Below are 21,831 nucleotides of genomic sequence, written 5' to 3'. Positions count from 1 at the left end.
CCTGTGGAGGAGGCCTGCAGGGACGGCCAGCTTCAGCCACGGGACGAAAGCAGGGGGACGGACGTTGAACTCACCAAATGGGGCCCAGCCGCAGTCGGTCCCGTTGTCTGGGAGCTGGTGAGCGGGGGTGTCCCCGGCTTTTCGGCTCTGGCTGTGGAATCCGACCTCCCGCTCATATGACGCTGTGCAGTCTCTGTGCAGCTCACCCTGGGACATCCATGGGGAGGACAGAAGCCAGAGAGAGAGAGAGTGCACTCAGGTGGGGCTCAGCCGCCCCTCTCCTTACAGCCGTCCTAGGGTGACTGCATCCTAGGGGGATACGGCACCTCTGGGGCGGTGTGTCTAGGATGGTGTCTCGGGGACGGTTCCTCGAGCTCCCTAGCGGCCGTCCCCTCCTGAGCACAGGCACAGCCGACACAGCCTGTACCGGGCCACCCACAGACGACTGCTCAGAGCAGCTGGGCAGCATGGGGGACCAGCTGCCCAGAACGGAAGAATGGATTCATCTTGCTGGATTTGTATCACTGACTACAAGTTACAGGTCCACCAAGGACGAGGATGAATCTCGAAACAAAATAAGCCTGACACGAAGGAGCACAAATGGGAGGACTTTGTTTACAGAGCTCAGGAGGAGGGAAGTAAATCCAGGTGACACTGGTGAGAACGGTGGTCACCTAGAGAAGGGGAACAATGATGGGGACCAGGCACAGGGAGCCTGCGGGGAGCTGGACAGGGGCCAGACCTTAACCTAGGTGATGATTTCCTGGGTGAGCATGTAAATACTTGCCAGGCTAGACACCGCAGATCTGTGCACTTTACTATGTGCAAATCATACGTCAACCACCCCCCCCCTCCCAAACTAGCTCAAGGTGCTCCTTAAGGAGGCGTCCACACTTCCAGAAAAGTGCCGCAGGGCAGCCGGGGCCGCCCTGTTATGGGGACCTGAGTAACAGGTGACTTGTTCCTTAAAACACAAGGGGCAGCAGACAGGACTCCATGCGCCTGTGGTGCCACCTGGGGGTCACACGTGTCCCCTCCCAGGTGGCCCCTGGCTCCCACTTCTCCCCTGCTGGGCGCTTTCTGGGGTTTCCGCTACACGGGGCTCAGATGGACCAATCCATCAGGTGTGAGCGAGGGCAGAAAGGAGGCGTCCTCAAGGTCAAGGAGGTGGCCCTCAGGGGGAGCAGAGGTCCTGAAGGGGCATCCTTTAGTGAGCTGCGGCCTGAGAGAGGCTGGGCCTGGGGGGCTGAGGGGAAGGCTGGTCCCGGCAGGAGCATCTACCCCGGGGTCAAGACACAGGGCAGCTGGCAGGGAGCTGCACCCCAGTCCACCAGGTGGGGGGCAGCCAGGAGGCCTGTCCACCACCTTCGCTTTGTGGGTACCCCGCCTCTTCAGGAGGGGGTCACTAAAGAGGCTCATCTCCTTTAAAAGGCCGCCTCGCTAGGGCTGTGGTCAGCCACGGCGGGACAGCTGATTTTACATGGACACACGCCCCTGAGACCTGGCCTGGCACGGGGGACCCAGCCACTCTGTGGTCACGTGGCTTTGTCATCATCACTGGGCTGCTCTGCTGTAATTTAAACACAAGGTTCCGCTAAAACTAGCCAAGGTTCCGCTTTCCAAACTCAAAGTAACACTTTGCAAATAGCTTTCCTCAGCCGAGCTCCCACTCCCCAGGGGTGGAGGCCGGGCGCTGTCATCCTGGGATGCTCGGAGCCCCTTCCCTGCCTGCCTGAGACACTGTGGACGCGGCTGTGGATTTGGGACGGGGACACGGGGGAGCCCTGCCTTTCTGCATAAAGCTGGGTTCCCAGCACTTCCCCACCCGCCTGATGTGATAATTTCCCTCCCTCTTTGCCTTCAGAAGTCAGGTGTATCTGCCCACCTTTCTCTGCTGCTTCTCTTGGAAGCCAGCCGGGCCCGGAGGCACCACTGATGCTGTCTATTCACCTTTCAATAAGGGAGCCACAGGCAGGACGCAGGGACCCCCATGGGCTGAGGGGGACCCTCGAGCGGGGCCGGCGTGGGGTTCCTAACACACGCCTTACACAGAAGCCCGGGAAGAGGACCGTTATAGACGCGGCTCCCACCGGCAGGTCCACGTCCTCCTTCACCAGCCACGGGGGATATAAAGGATTAGAAAGCATCCCTTTTTGTTTCATAAACAAGCAGAAGAGGTTTTCTGTTTTGGTTTGTCCCGGGATGAGAGGTATCGGTCAGGGACGCGGGCTCTGAGCCGGGATTCTGGTGCTGCTGTGCCGGTTTCCAGCCTCAGCCGACTCACGGGGACTCCCCACGGTCCCTTAAGAAGCCAGCAGAGCGCGGCCCGTCCGGCGCTGCCGTGAAGATGAGCACGTGCAGGTGTGTGCAGAGAGCTGCTCTCTGGGTCCCCAGCCCTCAGAAAGGCTCGGCGACTGGCAGCTGTGTGTTTGGGGTCCACCCACACAGGGGCACCCCAGGGCCTCCAGCTGGCCCTAATCTCACTCAGCTCCCTTCTCTCCCCAGCCCTCCTCCTTCATATGAGAAATGCAATCTCCAGCCCACCCCACTGCAAAGCTGAAGCAAAAGCAATACAAGACTTAACATTACTTGAGCATAAAGAATTCTAAGGATATTTAAATGACCACATGTTAGCTTTTAATAAGACTGCCATATTTTAACTTTTCAGTGAGTTTTATTCCCCAAACCTGGTGTTTGCAGGAAAATTAAGGATTAATGAAACTAAGATAAACTTAGTTTGTCAGAAAAAAAACTCACCAGGTGAACTGATTCTTACCATGTTATAAAATCATTTCGGGGGTGGGGAGCTAGTCCTTTGCTTTCATAAAAGCAGTCTCCTTTGCAAATTTTTTACACATGTGCCTTTCAACAGATAACACATAAAGTTAATCAAAATACACCAGGCAGTGATTAAAAGTCGATCAATCAAAAGACAATGTGGCAGCCGAGAAATACGGTTGTGAAACGCCAAGGGGGGAAGAGCAGAATGGAACATTCCAGGTGCATGGGGCTCATACGTGTTTAAAACTGTCTGTGTAATACACAAAGGGACGGCAACAACACAATAAACCGCAAGACTCCAGAGTGATTGGAAGGTGGGCGGGGGGCGGGGCGTGAGAGAAGACAGGTGTGGACATGATGGAAGGATGCAGAAAATGGCCATGACGTTATGAAGCACCATGTAGGGGGGAGGGGCAGGGACACAGGGGGGTGCACTTACCTCCCATCTACAGATCCCCTCTCTAGCACCCTCCACCCCCAGCACTGGGCAGCAGGAGCTGCAGCAGACATGTTCCCCATAAGCTCCACACACACTGGCCCGTGCAGTCACTTAGGCACCAATGTTTTTATATAAATGTACATTAATGAAGACTCTACGTGCTAAACTCTGAACTTGAGCAGCTTCACCCTGAGAAACTCTTCATTCGCTCATTCATTCCCAAAACATGGGCTCTTCGGTTCTCTGGCCAAGGCTACAGCGAGCTGCTCATTGTCTGTAACGGAGGAGATAGCCCGGTGGGAATGGGGAAGGGGTCCAGAAGATGCTGGGAGGTGACAGGGAGAGGGGCAGGAGACTGAGAGCAGGGGATTCGGGCCTCATCAGGAGGAGAGGGGTTGTGTCAGCTTCGCTTCACCTTTGAATGACACACGGAGTTTAGTGTGTGCGCACGTACGTGCACGCGTGTGTCCATGTGAGTGTGTACATAATCTATAGAGTGTATATGTTTAGTAAATTTTCTAGGGTTCATTAGGTTGTGTGGGTCCATTTATTTTAACTAGTCATTTAGACTCCTTTTATAAAGCTCTGGGTTAAAAGAACTCTCCAAAGCATTATGCAAAAGAAGTCCTAGAAGAGAAATGAAAGTTCTGGTGCCTGCTATGCTCTGAATGCTGGTGTTCCCACCAAATTCATACGTTGAAACCTAACCCCTGAGGAGACGGTATTAGGAGGTAGGGCCTTTAGCAGGTGATTAAGTCATGAGGGTAGAGCCCTCATGAATGGGATTAATGCTCTTTTAAACGGACCCCAGAGAACCCCTCAACCTTCCACCAAGTGAAGCTACAAGGAGGCGGCCGTCTGCAAGCTGGAAGAGGGCCCTCACCAGAAACTGACCGTGCTGGCACCCACCCTGATGTCCAGCCTTCAGAACTGTGAGCAACAAATGTCTGCGTCTACAGCCACCCAGTCTATGGTATTTTGTTACAGCAGCAAGAGAGGATGAGACAGTGCTCAAAACAGGAAGAACAGACAACCTGGGCCCCATTTACAACAGCACCTGGAGGTGGTCAGGTCACAGGAGCCACATGAAAATGGACCAAACACACACCTGCATATGCAAAGGTACACCCACTCACAAAGGTGTACAGAAATACATAGGGAAGTTTTTGGGTCACTGTCTATTTTTTTTAAACGGGATCATTCTACATGGACTTATGTCCACCTTGACTCTTCTTACTCAAAAATACCTGCTGGGAATCTTTCTGAGTCAACTGGTTTGGCTCTAATTAATTCTTTTAAGTAGTTGCACATATCAGAATATGGATGTGCCATAATTTATTCAAACTTTCAGCTGCTGATTAAGTTCACATAATAGCCAGGTTTTTTTTTTTTTCCTTTAAAAAAAAAATTGCAGACAATGCTACAAAAAAGATGCTTATGCAAAAACTCCTAAGTGCTGGCGCTTTCATTTTTATGGACAAGATTCCCAGAAGCAGGACTGAAGGACAAGCATTTTTAATTTCAACAGGTGTTACCCAGATGATTTCCAAAAGGCTGTAACACTTCACATCCCTATCACCCATACCTGAAAGTCTTCTCCCGCCATCACTGCCAGCAACAGGGGCTATTACTCTTTTAGGTGTTTTGCCACTTGGTGGGTATAAAGTGGTATATCTCTTGTCTGTGAACTGCCTCTTCACCCACTCCGTCCATCATTCCTTTGGATTTCCCAACTTCACACCCCTAAGATGGACATCATCTTGTTCTTGGATTTTTTACTTTTTATTTTTTACATTTAAATCTTTAATCCATCCATCTATTCTTTATAAGATAGGGGTTCAACTTTATTTCTTCCAGATGAATCTGCAGTTGTGTCAACACCATTTATTAGATGAACTATACTTTTCCCATCACCTCTGTCAGCCATTCCACTGTATGTTTCCACAGTATTTTCTATACTTTTCTACTGACCTCTTTGTCTATCCTCATGCAATACCATAATAATTTGATTATAGTGGCTTAAAAAATGTTCCCTTTTCCACACTTTCCTTGGTAATTAATTCTTGGTCATTCTTTTCACATAAACTCTAAGATTATTTTATTCAGTTAAAAAAGACATTGCTGAGATTTCCACTGGAGTTGTGTCCTATTTAAATACGAATACTGGGAACAGTAGAACTTTCCAGATAGCAAGTTTCCCACCCAAAGCCAAGGTATGCACTTCCAGCCTTTCAGGCTTTGTTTCCTGTCCGCCGCTGAGGATTTCACGGCTTTCTTTTCCTGGGTCCCGTGTGTGCAGAGAGGGCTGGACATTCACACTCAGACCAGTCAATGTGACAGCTCCCCTCGGGGACCCTGCATCCCCTGCAGCTCAGGCTCTCCCCAAGAACCCTCTGCTTTCAGGCTTTTGTTCTGGCCCAGCCTGGGGGGTGGGGGGTCAGGGAAGAGCCCCCAGAGTGTCCCTCGGGCAGCGTGCAGGCCCCACATGTCCATCGGCCTCTAGTTAAGAGGCAGGGCTAGCGCTGGAGCAGCTCTCAGAAGAGAGCGAGGTTGTAACCCCACCTCCTCCCAGCCCTGTTTTCATCACTATCATTTATTTTTCCTTTTTGCTATATACTAAAATCAGAGAAAAATGAAAGGTTTCATCAGTGACTAAACTAAGTCTAAACAGAGTAGCCTCACGCCACCACGACATGTCACGTCACTGTAAGTGACATTAAAGAATATGAATCATTTTAGATTCATCAACCCTGGTGATCAATTCCAGGTACGCAAGTATATTTTAATTTTGTTTTGCTCATAATGTGCTAATAAACATAGGTTATAGATAATTCAGACTGTTCCTTGGGTCAACAGCACCATTACTACTTCTAGTTTTATAATAAGATGAGCTATTTAGCACGTGAAAGCCTTGTATGGCATTACAAAGTAAGTTATCATATGGAGTGTGACATCTTATCTATCTCAGAAGGCGAAGAAGCCCCGGGGTTCTGCGTTAGGTCAATCCACATCCAGGCGCGTCTAAGGCGCTAAGTCAGACAATCTGCGTGTTGAAGAAAATCTGGGTGTGACGCTGTGACTGTACCCAGCTTCTTACACCTGCCCTAGAGACCCTGTGGCAGGGAGGGTAAGGGCAGGGACCCTGGAGTCAGCCCGACCCCGTGGAATTCACCTGAGGTGGCCCTGGCCTGCATAGAGGAATTAGGCTCCTGAGTCTGTTTCCTCAAAAGGACACTCACAGGACTGCCGTGACAATGATATTAAATAAGGGAGGCGTGCACCTTGTCAGGCGCGGGGCTCAGCCAGTGGCAGTCACCGTGACCGATGAAAACTTAACTAAGAGCCGGGCCCCTTGTCACTAAGCCCCAAGCCCCCGACGGGGAAGCTGGGACAGTGGCCTGGAACAATGCCGCATCCCTTCCTGGCTAAATGGGGACCCTCGTGACCACCAGAAGGAGACCCTCCAGTGGCCAGCCCCCCTCAGCATGCTGCCTCGGTCCCAACACGCGTCCTGCGCCTGTCAGGCTGCTGCTGCACCGCGACGCCCCCAGCAGGCCAGGATTGGCCCCAGGATCCACATCTGGCCTTCCAGGATCCATCGGAGGCTCAGGAAGGCTCCCGACCCCGCTGGCTCCTTCAGTTCTAGGCACTCTCTAAGGTCCCTTCAACGGTCTCTTCCCTTTTCATAACTTGCCTTTTTCTTGAGCCATATGTGTATTTCCCTAACCAGGAAGACAGGAATTAGGAGTATTTAAGTTGACAGGGGCGGGTTGGTCCTTGGTACTGGTATTAGAGACACTGGTCAAGTGGATGAAGGCACACCCTCTCCTGTCCCATCCTTTTCTCTTTTTTGAAAACTGCATTATAAAAGGTCTGCAAAGATTGCCATAGTTATTCAAACTTGGTACATCAGAAAAGGGAGAATGTTACAAGCGACTTGAGGGGCTGGGAAATTCCTGCTTCCTAGGGGTCAAGGAGGAATTGCTGGAGACCGGGGAACACAGAACCGTCCAGAGAAGCAACAGCCTCGGCACTGCCTCTGCCACCGGCCGGGAGCCGAGAGGACAGCTGTCCAGCACTCGGCCCCCTCCTCCCCCCGACCCGACCCAGGGCGCAGAGGAAGCGGAACTACAAAGGTCAACGGAATTACAGTCCTGGACCTGTGTCCCTGCCAATGAGGAGAAAGTGAGGGGGGGGGGCAGTCGGGCTGTAAACGAGCTACCTTTGGCCCTGGACGATTTCCTCGTCCCTTCTATAATAAAGGCCCAGCAGCCATTCAAGCCAGTTGACAGTCTGCAGGCAAAATGATGTCATTCCAGTGAGGGTAAGAAAACTACTCTGCTTTTTCCCGGGTTACAACTGGCTATTACGTAGGATTGTCTCCTTTAATCTTCTTTTCCCCAAGTCGAGTTAAATGCCTGCCTAATAACTTCCTGCACACCCATCACTCACACAGAAACTCAGTGTTCTGAGAATAATGGAGAAACACCACCACTGCCAGACTTAGGATCAAAGCCTAATGGCCGTAGAAGCAATTTGGGGAACATTTTTAGCCTGGATATATTCGGAGGGAAAGTTCACACAAGACAGAATAGATATTTAATTAAGCTTTAGAATTCTGGAACAGTCAACGAATATAACTGAAAGTATACTACCTCTGAAATTATAAATCCTAAAACCATTTTAAAGTTATTAATTTCAGAAAAGAGAAACTAAAAACCAAAGCAGCAAAATACCTTGCTTCTCAACAATCCATTTTCTCCATTTATCTTACTGCTCTCCCCCAAACTCCCCTTCCCCCCAACCGGCTTACTAGTTCCTTACAGAGATTACAGGCAGGAAATGAAATCGAGTGCTTTCAATGATTTCTTACCTTAACTATGCTGATAGGCTTTCGAGATAAGTGAAAACTTGCATACAGCAAAAATGTCAAAACAAAAATGAAGGCTCTGTACCTGAAACACAAAACAGTGGCAGGGATGACATAAAATTATAAGATGCCATATGACCCAGCAATCCCACTCCCGGGCATACACCCAGACAAAACCGTAATTCGAAAAGATACGTGCCCCTTATGTTCATAGCAGCACTAGTTACAAAAGCCACGACATGGAAACAGCCTAAACGTCCATCGACAGATGAATGGATAAACAAGATGTGGTCATATATGCAATGGAATATTACTCATCCATAAGGAAGAATGTAATAATGCCATTTGCAGCAACATGGATGGGCCTAGAGATGATCATACTAAGTGAAGTAAGTCAGAAAGAGAAAGACAAATACCATATGATATCACTTATATGTGGAATCTAAAATACGATACAAATGAACCTATCTGCAAAACAGAAACAGACTCACAGACATAGAGAACAGACTTGTGGTTTCCAAGGGGGAGGGAAGCTGGGGGGAGGGATGGACGGGGAGTTTGGGGTCAGCAGATGCAAACTATTACGTAGAGGATGGATAAACAACAAGGTCCTACTGTAGAGCACAGGGAACTATATTCAATATCCTGTGATAATCCATAATGGAAAAGAGTATGAAAATGAACATATATATGTATAACGAACATATACATGTATCACTTTGCTGTACAGCAGAAATTAAACACAACGTTGTAAATCAACCATACTTCAATAAAAAAAAAAGGTGCATTAAGAATCCATTACAACGGTATTCTTAAATTTCCTTATGCTGTATGTTTTTTACTCAGTCCTACATCAAAGATCAATCCTGTTTATAACACCACTACAATATTTTTAAAATGTGCCACTTTTACTTTGTTCATTGAAACTATTTAAACCATCATGAGAAAAACTAATCAAAGAGAAACCTGGGACACAGATATACACATGGGTTTACAAAGCAGACAAAAAGGAATGATGATTTAGTTTGTAACGAAATTAACTGCAAGTGACTTATAAGCCTGCTACCCTGGGCATTTAAGATCATATTTATTTTTTACTTTTTAGAAGGACACGAGCAAGGCAGAAATATAACTATTTCACCAGGCTCAGTGAGAACAACTCAGTGACGCTGACAAGCTATGAATAAGGCCAATGACATAAAAACTATTGGCCCAAAGCCCTGCTGCTGTTCTTGGTTTATGAGAAAAGCAGTTCGAGAGGAAGTGCTGAGGTGTATGGAGACTACAGACAAGAAGATACTTTAGCAAGAAGATGAAAGTTCATTCAGGTCTAAATGTGGTTCTAAATGTTTGAACCACCCTATAGAAAAGCGGCCCTTCGGGGAAGACAACGGGTCAGGAGGAAAAAGTCCTCGGCAACAGATGATGACAAGGAGACCCAGCAGGAAGGCAGGCCCTTGCGTCCTGAGGCCCGGCCCCTAACCCTGAAGAACCCGTCCTGTTCTGGTATGGAAAGGCCAATGACCTTCCAACTGCGTGCGGGCTTGAACCCATGATGACCCAAGGCGGAGGCAGGGGCGACAGAACAGAGAGGGGCTGCAGGGGGGCCACGGCCCCCGGGCTCATTCAAGGCCCCTGATGAGGAGGGGACCTTCCTCCTGTCTCCCACCCACATTTCCAATGTTGTGATTTACTTCTCAAGGGTAGCTTTCTGGACTAACACGAAGACCCCTGAGGGTGTCTGCCTCCCTGGGCACCAGAAAAGGCAGGAGTCAAATAAATATTTCCAGCTTTTTAACAAAAGGTCATATTTCAGGTGGGAAAAAAGGCTTGGTAGTACCGTGGGACTCAAACCTTCAACCTCCGGAACACCTGCACTTAGCGAGGGTGCACCACACCGACTTCATCAAGGAAGCATTTACTGATGGTTTTCCTAGGATTCTTTGCTCTTCGAGCCCCTGCCAATGAGCAGGTAGGAAAAAAGTGAAACTGTAAACAAGTGAGTGTGTCATCTATCGCAAAGAACACAGACTATGCAAGTACAGTGGACCTGTGACAAAAGTCTAGGCCTTTGTCCCTGTGTTTCTGAAAGTCATCCGTTTTGGTAGGGGGGTGGAGGTCTCTCAATACCTTGCTGGAAGCTCTCCTCATCCCACACCCTGCTCCTCTGCACCAGCTTATGAAGGTTCTAGGCCACTGGAACTTTCAACACCCGAATTTCCAGCCCATAGCTAGACTCAATGGTTGCTTGATGCCCACTTGCTAGGGCTAGTGTGGACTGTCGGGGACCCCCATCGGACCCCATTTGGGTACAGAGCTCCCTTTTCCCATCTCCACAAGGAGTAAGAAAATATTCTCAGTCTGAGTTACCTCCAGCCCCTCCCAAATCAGAGCCTGAGAGAAGGATTTGGAGCCCTCAAGGACGCTACATACAACCAGCTTGCAGGTGTGCCATCGGCCAGGAGACTCTGGATTTCATCGTCACCCAGCTCAGAAGGATTTGGAAAGAGCAGGTCTACTTAAAAGGGCCTTGGGGGACTTCCCTGGTGGCACAGTGGTTAAGAATCCACCTGCCAATGCAGGGGACACGGGTTCGAGCCCTGGTCCGGGAAGATCCCACATGCCGTGGAGCAACTGAGCCTGTGCGCCACAACTACTGAGCCGGGGCTCTAGAACCCGAGAGCCACAACTACTGAAGCCCACATGCCTAGAGCCCGTGCTCCACAACAAGAGAAGCCACCGCGATGAGAAGCCCGTGCACCGCAACGAAGAGTAGCCCCTGCTCGCCGCAACTAGAGAAAGCCCGCGCGCAGCAACGAAGACGCAATGCAGCCAAAAATAAAATAAATAAATTAAAAAAGAAAATGGGCCTTGGGTTCATGGTCTCCACTCTCTACCCAGAACATTCCACTTATAAATATTCTAGTTTTATTAAGTGCATTTAATATATTTATTAAATAGAATAAATAAACCCAGAAATAAAGAGCTCGTCCGTATGTCTCGATCAGGTCTGAAGAGCCCTGGGGCTCTAACACACCTGCATTCATTCCTAGGCTGTCAAGCTGTCCAGGTTATGGGAACCCAGCAGCCATTCCTGGGCCACTGCCTTCTTCTCTAGCGGGCGGTCTTGCATGCGATGCTCACCTGCCCAGAGCCTGCAGGGGCGAAGTAGTTGCCATGACCGCCCCGTGCTGGGGGATGCCACGCTGGAGCACAGCCACGGAAGCCCCGAGAACACCGGGGGCTACAGAGTGGAGAACTTGCCTCCAGACATTTTCAGTTCAGTTTTGGGTGGAGGTGAAACACCTTGATGAATCAGCCCCTTTGGGAAGAGCACCGGCCTGCCGGTTAGCAGGGCTCTCGGAGGGAACCTGCTCTGCAGAATCAGGGCAAAGGGTCAACCTAGCCTGCAAACCGGGAGTTTCCTAGACACAGAACGTATGTCTCCTAAAGAGGAAGCCGATCTTTCATTTTGCCAGTATCAGGCCAACTCTACTCCCTCTGTTTTCAAATCCTTCCTCTCTCTTTCCTCATCTTATTACGTAGGATTTGAGGAGAGGGGAAGAGCCAGCAGCTAGAGGCTGAGTTCTCCACTTCTGGAAGGCCTAAACACAGCCCCACTGGTACTTTTAAACCACTGTGGGGCTGCTGCCTTCCTAGTGGCCATGGCAATACCCCCGTCCTGGAGAGCGAGCAGACTTCTTACTTCTGCAGGATTATCCTGGGTTGTGGGGACTAAACAATCCTCCAGAAGTCCTTTCCCATTTTGTAATTCTATCCTCTTCCACCTTCTTCCTTTATCACTTGTGAAGCAAGGACTTTGGATAATATTTGTTTCCTTTTATCCATCTTGTAGTGGGTTGAATACTGTCCCCCCAAAAATTGATGTCCACCATAAATCTTAGAATGTGGCCTCATTTGGAAATAGGGTCTTGCAGATGTAATTAGTTACGTTGAGGTCATACTTAACTCACGTATGACCTACAGTCCACTAAGATCCTAAATCCAGCTCCGTGTCCTTATAAAAGGCCATGGGGAGACACAGAGACAGACAGGGAGGAAGGCCACGTGGTGATGCAGGTACAGCAGGACAAGGAACGCTAGGACAGCCAGCAGCCGCCAGAAACGGGAAGAGGCAAGGAAGCGTGCTTCCCTCGAGCCTTCTGTGGGAGCCCGGCCCTACCGACACCTTGATCTCAGACGTCTGCCTTCCAGAACTATGAGAAAATTAATTTCTGTCCTTTTAAGCCAACCAGTTTGTGGACCTGTTTTAGCAGCCCCAGGAAACGAATATAATCCGATACTTTAATTTCTGCTTTGTGTTACATTTAGGCTTGTGAATATTAAGCAAATACAATTAAAAATGAATTACTTAAACCTTTACTTCATCAGCGTTCCACTTACTTTCTGTAACAATAGATAGCATTCTCTGTATCCACCAACACTACAAGAATAGTGTTTGGGTTAACCCCAAGTTTCTAGCAAAAAAAGCCTATCTCAGCAAGGCGCCTTCAAAGCTTCCTCAGAAATGTTCTAGAATGCCGCAGGCATTCCCAGACAATTCAGAGACTCAAGGGGGAATATCGTTTCCTTATTTGAGTGTTATTTATCTCGGTCATATGCAAAGAAGAAGTAAAAAATTCTTTAGACGAGAGTTACTGAACAGTATCATTTGGCACAGAAATTAGTAAGAAGACATCCCTAATTTAGGAACAAGGGAGCGAGGCATACTGTGACATGAGCCTCTCCAGAGTACCCTAAAGGAGGGCCACGATGTCAGTGACGTTATCACTGACCGCTTGGTTTAGGGGCTTTCTGCCTGGTCGCCCCTCAGGGAAGCTACAGGTTTTCCCTCTAGTAGTCAATCAGGAGTTTGTGGGAACGTACTTTGAGGTTACATAGATATCCCGTTCCTCCAACCTTCCCCCCGTCGTGTGTGTCCACTGATGATCCTTGCCTAAACCAAGCATCCCTGATGGTTTCGGATGGCGATGTTCCAGCTTGGACACTCCTGCTCTACTTAGCGGCTGGCATTCTACTGCGGCAGAGAGCTTTCCTTCCTCCCATTTCTGCATTATTTAGTTATAGCAGAATGGACTCACTGGATTCTTGTTTTATTCAACGGGCTATAACCCGTTACTGGCATCGTTTATTTAAAATCTCATCCCAGATTGGGCCAGTGAGCGCCCCTTCATTTTTAAGCACTTCCTTATTTTTTGGCACAAGATATTCCAGGCTCATCTCACTTTCCCTGCCCAGTGCTGACCCAGCCTCCAAGGATGCCTGACTGGCTCCTTCAGTGGAAAACGTTACGTAGAAACTGAGATCCAGCACCGGGTGTGCTCACTGCTGCGGGGTGTTACTATTCCCAGGGCCCCTCAGCGGGCAGAGAGAGGGCATTTTACACACACGCGCACACGACCCATACATACACAACACACACACACACCCACTACCTACACACACGTCACACACACACATATTTCTCCCCCTGCTTCCTCTCCAGTGCTTCTCGATATCTTTAATTCCAACCCAACACCACGTGATTCATTCTGTCCCTCCTCCCCCCCGCCACCAATATTCGTAACTCCTTTACCGTCAGCGAGAAGCTGTCTCTCTTCCGTGTTATTCCTGACAAAGATGCATAGTCTGAATCTAACCATGAAGAAATACCAGACACACACAAAACAAGGGACAGTCTATAAAATAAATGGCTTGTATCCTTCAGAAATGGCAAGCTCATGAAAGACAAAGAAAGGCCAAGAAACAGTTCCAAATTAAAGGAGACTAAACCCACAGGACAACTAAATGCAAAGTGTGGGCCCAGACTAGATCCTGGTCCAGGGGAAAAAAAATCTATAAAAGACATTATTGGACATTTGATATAATTTTGAATATGGACTGTGGATTAGATAATAGCATTATATCTGTGTTAAACTTGCTTATTTTGATTTTTGTGTGCAGTTATATGAAAATGTCTTGTTCACGGGAAGTACATACTGAAGTATTTAGAAATAAAAGGGCATAATGTCTTTAACTTGCTTTCAAATGGTTCAGGAAAAAATGTGTGTGCGTGTATACGTACATCTACACACACACACAGATGAGAGAAGGTAGGGGGAGAAGCAAATGAGGACACATGTTAAGAATTTGTCTGCCAGTTGAACCTGGCACCCCACGGCTGGACCAGAGGCGATTCACCATTTCATCTGCCCTAGGTTCACTCAACTCAAGATGGAAAGTCCCAGGAGAGAGAGGCCCGTAGCCCACCTTAGGTCCTCTCCTGCCTCCTGCTGGACCTGGGCTATGGCGGAAGGTCACGGGGCTGCCATAACGGGATGGAAAATCCTGAGACTCACCTACCTATCACACCTGCACACGAAGGAGGGAAGTCAATTCCCCAAAGGAAATCAAAGTGCTGTTAGGAAGAGGCAACGCATGCTGGGTAGAAAAACATAAGAAATGTCCTTCGCAGGAATGTTAGAAGAAAAGCTAATTCTCTTCCTTTACAGATAAGGAAGCCGAGATCTAGAAAGGTTAAATAACCTTTCAAGGTCAAAGAGCAAGTTTGAGGTAGAGATGGAATAGAAATGAAGACAAATATGCTATCTCCTTGCAACTCACAGTGTGGTCCACGGACGCAAAGCACCGCATCACCTGGGAAATGCAGACTCTCAGGCATCACCCAGATCTACTGAGTCAGAACCTGCATTTTAACAAGTTTCAGGTGATTCCCATGCACACTAAAGTGTGAGAAGCACTGTTCTACCTCTGTAGGTCTCAACCTTAAAAAAAAAAAAAAAAAATAGAATTTGTGATTATAAGAGTTCTACAGGAGTTCCGGGTAACATTCTTATTTTCTTCTGTGAGTTTGAAATTGTATCAAAATAAAGTTTCAAAACAAGGGAAAGATAAACACCCACTAAATAAAAGGGAACCACTTGCGGCTAGATTAGCAGTAGACGGGAGATGAGTGGACAAGCGAACTGCTGTGGAAAGAGCCAGATGTCTGAAGTCACACCTGAGACCCTGTGGGCGCTCCCCCCACCAGCCTGGGCCTGAGAAGCTGCAAAAGGTGCGGAGGCCAAGAGTGCCCTGGTGAGACGGAGCTGAAGGGATTCAGAACGCGCTGCGGCAGCATCAATGTTATTTTGAGCGGAAGGCACGTGAGTCCTGAAATCTCTTATCTGCCTAAAAGCAGAGCCGCTGAGAAAGAACTCAGCTGTCATAAATCCTCCCCTGGGAGCAGCCAGGAGAGACTGAGTCTTAATACCAGAAACGGGATATGCCCACATCACACCTAAACAGACATTGTCACAACGGTATCCTAGCTCCCAACTAGTCTCCTAAGGGCCCATTTACCTTTCCAAAAAGTTACCTGTTTTCCCAAAAGTGCCCTTCCCTTGCTCCTCTTCCCCTATTAAGATGGTATACGATCCCCAAATTCTAAGGCTGCCTGGAGTCACGTTTTTTTGTGAACTCCCACACGTACGTGGTTAAATCTGTCTTTTCTCTTGTCAATCTGTTTTTTGTCAGTTTAATTCACATGCCCCCAGTCATTCAACCTAAGAGGGTAGAGGAACAATTCTTCCTTCCCAACAGAGATCAGCAGGGGAGAAAACCCACTGAGAGTGTGGGTTAGAGACTACACAGCCCAGCTCTGCACTCCGCCCTCACCATCCGCCTGCTCCAAGGAGTGTGGGGTTCACGAATCTCCTGTGAGAAAGATTCTCAGAGCACACCAGGTGCTCTCAGAACAGAAAGGCATCTGCGTTTAACTTGTTCAGATCTCATTTTCTCTCTGAAAGTCCTGACCCAGCGAGGCCACTCACTAAGCTCAGAGTTAACATACTTATTTCACCCACAGCCATTTTATCGTCCTGTCGGTAGTCAGTGGTCATTTTTCTGTGGGTGGGGACCAGGATTATCTTCAGTGGACCAGAAACCACGGAAAACCTCGAAGGTTTTCAGTCTGTCTGTCACTGCCAGAACCAAAGATGGACAACTTGGCCGTGTTCCTGGTCACCGCTTCCACCACCAATAAACCATTCAACACTTATGGGGAGGCTGGCCATCCACGTGCGTTTTATCATGAAACTGGGGGCAGGGGGCACTGGCTGCACGGAGGCACCGTGCCCAAGGACTTACCACTGATCCCTGGAGAATGAGACGATGAAGCGAATGCCGGGGGGAAGTTGGGCCATTTACGTCTCACTGACCGTGGAGCTTCGGTCACGAAATAAGATGCTTCATAAATAGGTTCTTGATCCTGGGAAGCACGCAGGGGTGTCCTGTGGGGTCTCGCCTGCCCTCTTCCTTCCAGCAGAGGCTCGGCTCTCTACAAGGAGAGGGAGGGGTGGAAAGGTCAAGTGTGCTGACAATGGCACCGTCGGAAGCTCTGGCAGAAGTAACCGCACGTGGTGTGGTCACCCAGCCCAGAGCAGAGCTGGACTTCCCTACAACAGGACGCTCCCACCACGAGAGCCACCAGATAGGGGCAGAGCATCCGTCCTGGGGTGGGGGTGGGGGGCAGCTTGTTCAAAGGTCACTGAAATGAACTTCACATGTTGTTCTGAGGACTTGTAAGAAAAACCGCTGAACTCCTCTTTATCTGGAAGCCCTCCTGAGATCAACCTGTTCACTCTCAATCACAATACTCTGCAGAGCTAACATTGACATTCACAGGAGACCCATATGTGCCCAGGGGTCGCACCAGGTGCCCAATCACCAGAGCGCCAGGGAACTGGCCGTGCTCCATTCTCCCAAGCTGTGTCCCGGGCTACGTCTGAGCCACAGTAACAGAGAGGAACATAGGCCTGGACAAGGAGGCAGGTCATCAAGCCCATCATTTGACTGTGGCTTTGCAATGGAGTCTAAATGCACGTAATGCCGTGGGAATGAACTTCAGCTCGTCTGTGCCACCTCATTTCTCACACCTGTGGTCACCTCAGAGGCCTTGGAAAATGGCCCCATTCTGCAGTCAGGGCTGAAGGCAGAGCCAGATGGGAAGGAAGGCGCAGGGAGGCCTGGTCTCCTGTCCCAAAGCCAACCTCACGACCTGTGCTATTTTTCAGTTTTTCTCCTATGTTCGGTGACGAGGAATCTTTGGGACCCATGCATTAAATCACACAGTACACAGTGCATGCAGGAGCATTCACTGTTCTACCTTAATACTTATCGAAAAGTCACAGGTTATATAACGTTTTTAAAGAAAGCTACTTTTGACTAAACATTAATCTCGATTTAAAGCTGAAATGTATTCAGTGTCTTTAAACCACTTCCTTGCGATAACAGGTAATAGCAAATAGTTCCGATTTAGAAGATATTCCTCAGTGCCTGCGTCTTCCCAGTTAAAAGAGGTTCCCCATGTTCATTCCCGCTCTCCCTCCAGAGTGAGTTTTCAAAATGCACCTTGCCAAGCTTTCACACCCTCCCCACTCCCCCCATCTCCTCTCAGTGAGGCACTGAGGCCCCTCTGCTCCAGCCAGGGGAGCTACACCTTCGCTCCCGACAGCCAGCCTGGCCACTCGGCCTGCACCCACACCCCACCGGGGCCCTAACGATGACACAGCCTCAGCTCTCCATCTCATCAGAGTGCCACCTGCCCCGACAGCTGACCCTGGGCTGGGTAATCCCAGGCATGCCACAAACTTTCTGCTCCCTCACCTTCCCCAGCTAAAAAATAGGGATGATGGCACCTACTTAGGGTGGTTATAAAGATGAAATGAGTGATCCAAGGACAGCCCTCAGCGCTGAGGAGATGCTCAGTAAACAGCAGCTGGTATCGTTCTCAGTAGAAATCAGGGGAGGAAGGCCCAGGGCTGCAGGCAACCACCCCGTCCCCATCCCCTGGTTCAGAACCCAGCACAGGGCAAGCGGTCAAGAGATGCGCCGAACCAAGCTCCACAAGTGCTTCGCAATGTTTCTGCTCAAATCTCTAGATTTAAAAAAACCGTTTTACTAAAGTTCTGCTCAAAATGAGTGGGCTCCTGTTTGGGCCTAAATATACTTTGAGAAACAATCTTTGAGTGATTCCTTTAGAGTAAAGGATTTGGTCTAAGTTTTACAGCACCTGGAAACGGATGGTCAGAGTCAAGTTTCCTTCTCTGTCCAGACGCTGCTTCTCTAGGTACCTACAGCTCATCTGGAAATATTCTATTGCCATCTATTACATCAACTAATCAATAAACCTCAATTCAATTCTGGTAAAACCTGTAATGTTAAAAAAAAAAAAATCCAGAAGACATTGGAAAAGTCAGCAGGAAAAAAATAAAATCTTGATTTCCTTTTAAAACCATGGTTCTTACCTCTGTAAAATGGGTGAACTCAAGTGCTATAAGTTTTCACCGTAAGTTTAATTAAGATGTGTAAACATAGAGATTTTACACGTAGGACATTAAGAGCTCGATTTAATGAGGCCCCTTCCTCCAAAGCCTGGACGGTGTCCACTGAAAATCATTCCAGCGAGAGCCGGTCAAGACCTCCAAGGTCATCAGTGACAAATTCCGTGCTCTCCTGTGAGCCCCACGGCCTTGTCGAGGAAGAGGCCCGGAGGCTGGTCCTGGTCCGGGTTGGCTGGACGCTGTGGGGCAAATTCAGGTTGGTCCAGTTTCCCTCAGTCCCCTCCTCCCTCCAACCTACTTCCTCCCGGCAGGTCTCCTCCAAAGAGAGGGCGGCAGAACTGGAGCAGATCACTTGGTTTAAGCCCCGTTTTTGGCACATAATCCAAGCACATAAAAAAGAAAACGTACTTTAAAAAAACGGCTCTTAATAGGCACCCTTGGAACTCACCACTCGAGTAGGGAAAAGTGTCAGAATACCCAGTTTCATTCTACTGTCAAAGACAGCAACTTCAGAAACACCCCATTAGAGCATCTCTCTTACTATCTAAAATGCACATTTTTATACCCATGTTCCGGAAGTGCCCCACCTAGTCTATAAACTACATAACTATAAAATGGGATGACCTGAGGGCAATACGCATTCTAGAGCCCCGCCCTCAGACGCACTACCTGGGGAACAGTTCCGTGTACTCGCTGGAGAGGAAAATGAGTCTCAAAAGCAACGATGGGCAGAACACAGAAAGGGTCTTCCCACAACTGAAGCGCTGTGGTCAGTAATCAAAGCAGCCCCAGGCTCTTCTTAAAGAATCTACTTAAAGGCAAGGGTTTTTAAAGTAGATCTTATTTTAAGGCAAATGCAGGGGATGGGGGGAATGCATGTCCCCCAAACAAGTTTTCAGACATTTTTCTTTTAGGAGAGAGAGAGAGAGGAAAACACAACTTCCTTTTCAGAGAAAACACTTTCTATGGTCTGTGCTTTAAAGGATGTAAGCAATATTAAAAATGAATGACAATAGCCAGTATTTCTTTCCTGGGCTTAAATACAAAAAGGAATCCTCTACCTGTACCACTTTCTTCCACCAACAAACAGAACCTCAAGGTGGCGGGTACAACACAGAACCTCCAAATGCCGTTCCAAAACCACATGGTGAGACACTGGAGGTCTAGAGCCCCGGGTTCTCAAGGTTGACCTTAAAAGACATTAAAGAAGGAGCAATGGGGGGAGGGGGAGATCTAACCTAGTTACCAACTCGAACACCCTCACACAATTCAGATTCAAGGGCAGGTGGGCACTTGCCAGACAGAAAGCTCAGGGAGACTAAAGGAAAGGCGGGCTTTGCAATTCCACCCGGAGAAATTCAAACCTGGCGGTGTGCAGAGGGGCCTTTCAGGATCCTGGTCGCAGCCCTAGGTCGCCAGGTCCCCAGGGTCAGCAGCGTGGCTGCAGAGGCTGGGAGGGCCGGCGGGTGCGGGGAGTTGGAAAAAAGAGCCTGACGGTTGGGGCCCCGAGGCCGGGTGACTTTCCGGGGCTTTGAGTCCAGTAAAATCCCTCCAGGAGGCTCACCGGCTCCGGGAACCAGCTGCTCAGACGAACAACCCGAAGGCCCAGGGAGCGGCGCCCCCAGCCTTCCGCGCCTCCCGCGGGCTTGGGCGCCGGCTCCTCCCCGGCGGCCCGTCCCGGAGTAGACTGGCGGGCACGCCCACGTCCCGCCGCGCCGCCCACCCCGCGCGGGGCTCCGCTCTCGAGCCCCGGGCTGGGCTGTCACCGCGGCCGCGCGGGCCGGGGAGAGGGCCCGGAGGACGGCTGGGCTCGCCTCCGCCCGGGGCTCCGGTGGGCGGCTGCCGGCCCGGCACCGGCTCCCCCGGCTCCGCTCGCCGGGTCCCGGGGCGCCCGGCCGCTCCTCCAGCCCCGCCCCCGCCCGCTGCAAGGGCCGCCCCGGGCCCGGAGCCCGCCGGACGCCTCCGCCCCGGACGAGCACAAAGACGCGCGCCCGGCGCAGGGACCCCCGGCCTCCCCGCCCGTCGTCCGCGCTGGCAGGTGTCGCTCGGCCGCGGCGCCGAGTCCCGCGGCCCGGCCGGCGCGGGCGGTGGGGAGGGGGTCCCCGCGCCGCCCGCTCCCCCCCCCAACCCCGGCCCCGTCCCGGTCCCCGCGTCTCACCTGCGCCCCCAGGCCCGCGCCCCGCCGCCCGGCCCGGCCGCCGCCGGCGCTTCCTGCTCGCGACTTCCTGGGGCGGCGCGCGGAGGCCCCGGCGGCCCTTTCACTTTCCTGAGGCAGCGGGGCGCCCGGCCGGGCGGCGGCGGCAGCTCGGCCCCTCCCCCTTCGACTCATCCCCCTCCCCGGTCCTCCCGCGGCCCCGGAGCGCGCCCGGGGGCCCAGCCAGCCCCGGGGAGGCCGGGCGGAGACGCCCCCACGAGGAGACCCCGGGCCACCGCCGCCCAGGAGTCCTCCCCGCGGTCCCCGCTCCTTGCACCTGCCTGCGGACGCCCGGGCTTGAGTTCGAAACCGACCAAGGAGGAGCTCCCCAAGGACCCTTTGTCCTCAAGGTAAGTCCTCCCCGACAGCAGCGGAGCCGGACTTCCCGAGAAAGGACCGGCACTAAAGGGGGCCAGCCTTGGTCTCCTGGACATTATTCTTATTACCTCCTCTCAGGGGTCAGACTCATGAGACTAGCATCGTATTAAGTGAAAATGGGGCCCACGATCGGCTGTGGTGAACCATCTTTGATCACACCTGTGTGTGTGTGTGTGTGTGTGTGTGTGACACACCCCTCACGTGGCTGTGCTGGAGAACCTCACTGGGTCTCAGTCACCTGAACCAGACGGACCCTCCCCGGCACCATAACAGATCTCAGTCACCTGAACCAGACGGACCCTCCCCGGCACCATAACAGGCTTCCCACCTCACCCAGGAACAGTGTTCTGCGAATCCCATGCTCACTTCTTGCCCAAAATTGACCTCGGGCACCGCCCCCCACAAGCCTGATTATTTTCCTGGGGTACCTGCAAAGCACCCGCGGTAGTCACATGGCATCTAAATCCAACCCAGGTGCCCAGCTCCCAGGAAAGCACCTCCCTGGAAGGGCCCAGTGAGGCAGAAAGCATGTTTTGCAGAAGAAATTCCAGGAAGAAGTCTCCTCCTGGTTAAAACAATGCTTAAAGTTAAAACCAATCTAAGCAGGAATAAAGACACAGACGTAGAGAATGGACTTGAGGACACGGGGAGGGGCAAGGGTAAGCTGGGACGAAGTGAGAGAGTGGCATGGACATATATACACTACCAAATGTAAAATAGATAGCTAGTGGGAAGCAGCCGCATAGCACAGGAAGATCAGCTGGGTGCCTTGTGACCACCTAGAGGGATGGGATAGGGAGGGTGGGAGGGAGACACAAGAGGGAGG

The 21,831-nt window shown here is 50.5% G+C and overlaps 1 protein-coding gene across 5 annotated transcripts in view; it reads right to left on the bottom strand.

Annotated features, from left to right (window-relative positions):
* The window catches only part of SLC37A1 (solute carrier family 37 member 1), a 79,927-nt gene that overhangs the window by 44,190 nt on the left and 13,906 nt on the right, over positions 1-21,831 (bottom strand). The window contains exons 1-4 of one of the 5 annotated variants that reach the window (XM_082459146.1): positions 20,592-20,739; positions 16,239-16,428; positions 8,094-8,175; positions 75-207 (exon numbers count right to left, since the gene is read on the bottom strand). In XM_082459146.1, coding sequence (XP_082315272.1) covers positions 75-207; positions 8,094-8,175; positions 16,239-16,294 — 271 coding nt within the window. In that variant the 5' untranslated portion in view covers positions 16,295-16,428; positions 20,592-20,739. Of the gene's footprint in view, positions 1-74; positions 208-8,093; positions 8,176-16,238; positions 16,429-19,797; positions 20,363-20,591; positions 20,740-21,831 lie in introns of those variants that run through there. The other 4 variants (XM_082459145.1, XM_082459148.1, XM_082459149.1 and 1 more) reach the window with 4 other exon arrangements.

This window comes from Balaenoptera physalus, assembly GCF_965194825.1.
Source record: "Balaenoptera physalus genome assembly, chromosome: 4".
NCBI classification, from domain to species: Eukaryota; Metazoa; Chordata; class Mammalia; order Artiodactyla; family Balaenopteridae; genus Balaenoptera; species Balaenoptera physalus.
The sequence above is the reverse complement of the archived record's forward strand: the minus strand, read 5'-3'. Positions and strand labels throughout refer to the sequence as shown.